This window comes from Lepidochelys kempii, chromosome 22, assembly GCF_965140285.1.
Source record: "Lepidochelys kempii isolate rLepKem1 chromosome 22, rLepKem1.hap1, whole genome shotgun sequence".
In the NCBI taxonomy this organism is placed as follows: Eukaryota; Metazoa; Chordata; order Testudines; family Cheloniidae; genus Lepidochelys; species Lepidochelys kempii.
Window position 1 is genome coordinate 7,132,611 of NC_136401.1, and position 2,626 is coordinate 7,135,236.

Here is a 2,626-nt window from a genome sequence, read left to right on the forward strand (position 1 = left end):
TTCCCAGCAGCCGTGGCATTTTGCCACTTCCCTCCCGCTTGTGCCTTTGGGGGAGGCAGGGCTGGGGAGTCACCTGCCAGAGCCACTCACCTGGGCAGGGAATGTTCTGCTCTGGGCTGCACAGTGACCATTAGATTCTAATTAGTAATTCCCCCAGCCCCTGGCGGTATAAATATGGCTCTGTCCTCCCCCGGGAGCCAGAGCACCAGCTTTGCAGCCCAGGCTCAGCTCCTCACTTGCCTGACACGACCACACAGCTCCTCCCTCGGGTTGGCAGAGAGAAAACTAAAGATGAAAAAGATCCTGGCTCTGGGTTTGCCAGCCCTGCTCTGCTTAGCTACGGGTAAGTCCCGAAACGAAACTCAAAGAGGGGAGATTTCCACCCGTGGTGGGGCAGAGCTTCAGCTGGTGCCAGTCCAATCAGCTGAGGTCTGGCCTGTGTTCTTTAGCGAGGGCATTTCAATTACAACCAAGTATCCTACCTAAAGGGCAGCCCGTGCCCTGGCGGAGGGACAGAGCCGCCCCTGAAAAGCCAGGCTGGCCCAGCGGTGACCTGCCCACAGGGGGATGAAATGAACCGGAGCAGGACAACAATGGGGGTTGGATGGTTCCAGGAGACTGGGAACGCACCTGTGCACTGAGTGTGGCCAGTCCATGGCTGCGTCCAGTCACTGCTCCGGCTGCTCGTTGCCTACTCTCCGTTTTCTCGCCTCTTAACAGCTGATCCTCTCCAGTGCAACGGCTGTTTCAAGCTGTTACAGGACGGCACCTGTAAGATAAGCCAATACACCTGCACGGCAGCTCCGGGCGAATCCTGCTTCACCCGCAAAATCACTTCTGGTGAGTGAGTGACTGAGGGTACATCGAGGCTGGGGCTGGAGGAGATAGGGGTGACCAGACAGCAAGCACGAAAAATCGGGACAGGGGGTAGGGGGGTAATAGGAGCCTATATAAGAGAAAGCCCCGAATATCAGGACTGTCCCTATAAAATCAGGACATCTGGTCATCCTAGGAGGGGAAATGTCCAGCTCAAGGAGATACACCCATAGGTCTGCTCCAGCTAGCACACGGACAGCAGACGCGTAGCCGGAGCGAGCGGCGGGAGGGGCCAGCTGCCCCAGTCCGATCCTGCCCACGGCGCCAGACACGAGTGCAGACAGTCCCCGCGTTTCTGTGCAGCCCAGTGAGCAAAAGATGCCCCATCTCTGGGGCGGTTAGCGCTGGGAGGGGAGAAGTGATCGCCTTACCCTCGAGTGACCTCTTGTGGCCATGCCGGCTGTGGCAGTGGGGAACCGTGTTCATCCTTTAGGGTACGTCTGCCCTACGAGTGGGTCGGGGGCGGGAAGTCACGGGTCGGGGGAGAGGTCCCCAGGCTAGCTCTGACTGAGCGCGCACAGTGAGACATGAGGGGCTAGGCCCCACCAAGTCTACATGGCTAGCGTCTTGGGTGGGCACTTACTCAGGGGGGCTGGCCTCTCCCGCTGCTCGCCCTGCTGCGGCTACCCTGTATGCTCGCTGGTTCGGCGCTCGGGGAATGTTCCCCCAGGCTGGAAGTTCCACCCTTCGTCCATGACGGTGACTGGGACACTGGGGCAGAGGAGAGGGGTGGGGGAGGCCTCTAAGGACAGAGAAGGGTCCTGAGCCGCGGGAAGAGGGTGACAGAGGAGCCCCGGCTCCTGAGAGTCAACAAATGGGAGGGCAGCTCACTTGGTGGATTCCCCTGGCACTGGGAAGAGGGGTCTGTCCCTGGCACCCAGCCCTGGGGGCTCAGGTCTCTTTCCCTCTGTAGAGAGCCAGATCCTGCGGGTGGAGCGGGGCTGCACTGCAATCTGCGACGACCTAGTGTTCAACTACTACGACTACAAGGAGACCACCCAGTGCTGCACGGACAGACCCTTCTGCAATGTCCACAACCCCTGGCCCCAAATCCCCAAGTAGGATTAAGGGGAGGGCGGGGTTCTGGGGCAGCAAGAAAGCTACATTCACCCTTCGCCCCAGGCCTGGCTCTGGGTTATTCCCCAACTCTCCTCTCCTGATTTAAAACCCGTCAGGACCCAAGACCGTCCCCTGGCGTCACCCTCAATCACACACTCCTGCCATCAATTAACTATAATTAAATTAGGGAATGAGCTCTGCCCACTGGCCCTGCCCTGCTTCGCCCCGGCCCCTCCCCTGCCTTGCTGCCCTCCTCCCATCTTGCTGCCCCAGGCTCAGCACCCAAACTCTCTTGTGCTTTGCTGCTGTTCTATAGTTAAAGGTGACACACTCCCCCGCAGCTGTCATTTCAGAGCCTCCGCTGCTGACCCATGAGAGTATTAAGGGGCAGGGCTGGATTTAGGGGCAAGTGTCCCAGGGGACCGCCTGCGGTGCCAGGCTTTGGGGTCACCAGGCTCGGGGGGCTGTTTTTATGGTTAGCAACAAAAGGGAAAGTCGAATGTTTGAAGTGACATGTTTCAGGTATTCCTGAGGAGATTCATTTTGCATTAGCCTCCTAGAACAGTGGTTCTCAACCTATTGTGGGCCGTATCCTCGTTACGTGGGCTGCATCCAATATTACCTGTATGGCTCTGAGGATGTCACATGGGCCGCAGCTCTGTGCTGATCGGACTGCAAGCAGCCTGGGGGA

General features: G+C 58.6%; 1 protein-coding gene across 1 annotated transcript; it reads left to right on the plus strand.

Annotated features, from left to right (window-relative positions):
• Window positions 1–291: 291 nt before the first annotated feature.
• LOC140901554 (urinary protein 1) lies at window positions 292–1,938 on the plus strand. Its single transcript, XM_073320599.2, has 3 exons — window positions 292–343; window positions 721–840; window positions 1,790–1,938. The coding sequence occupies exons 1-3, from the start codon at window positions 292–294 to the stop codon at window positions 1,936–1,938; spliced, it is 321 nt and encodes a 106-aa protein (XP_073176700.2).
• Window positions 1,939–2,626: the final 688 nt, after the last annotated feature.

What these genes read in the sequence shown, in the direction of transcription:
- LOC140901554 (XM_073320599.2), top strand. Translation starts at nt 292, where the DNA reads ATGAAAAAGATCCTGGCTCTGGGTTTGCCAGCCCTGCTCTGCTTAGCT. An exon ending in CCTGCTCTGCTTAGCTACGG is followed by an intron (nt 344 to 720) that starts GTAAGTCCCGAA and finishes GCCTCTTAACAG; the next exon opens with CTGATCCTCTCCAGTGCAAC. An exon ending in CACCCGCAAAATCACTTCTG is followed by an intron (nt 841 to 1,789) that starts GTGAGTGAGTGA and finishes TTCCCTCTGTAG; the next exon opens with AGAGCCAGATCCTGCGGGTG.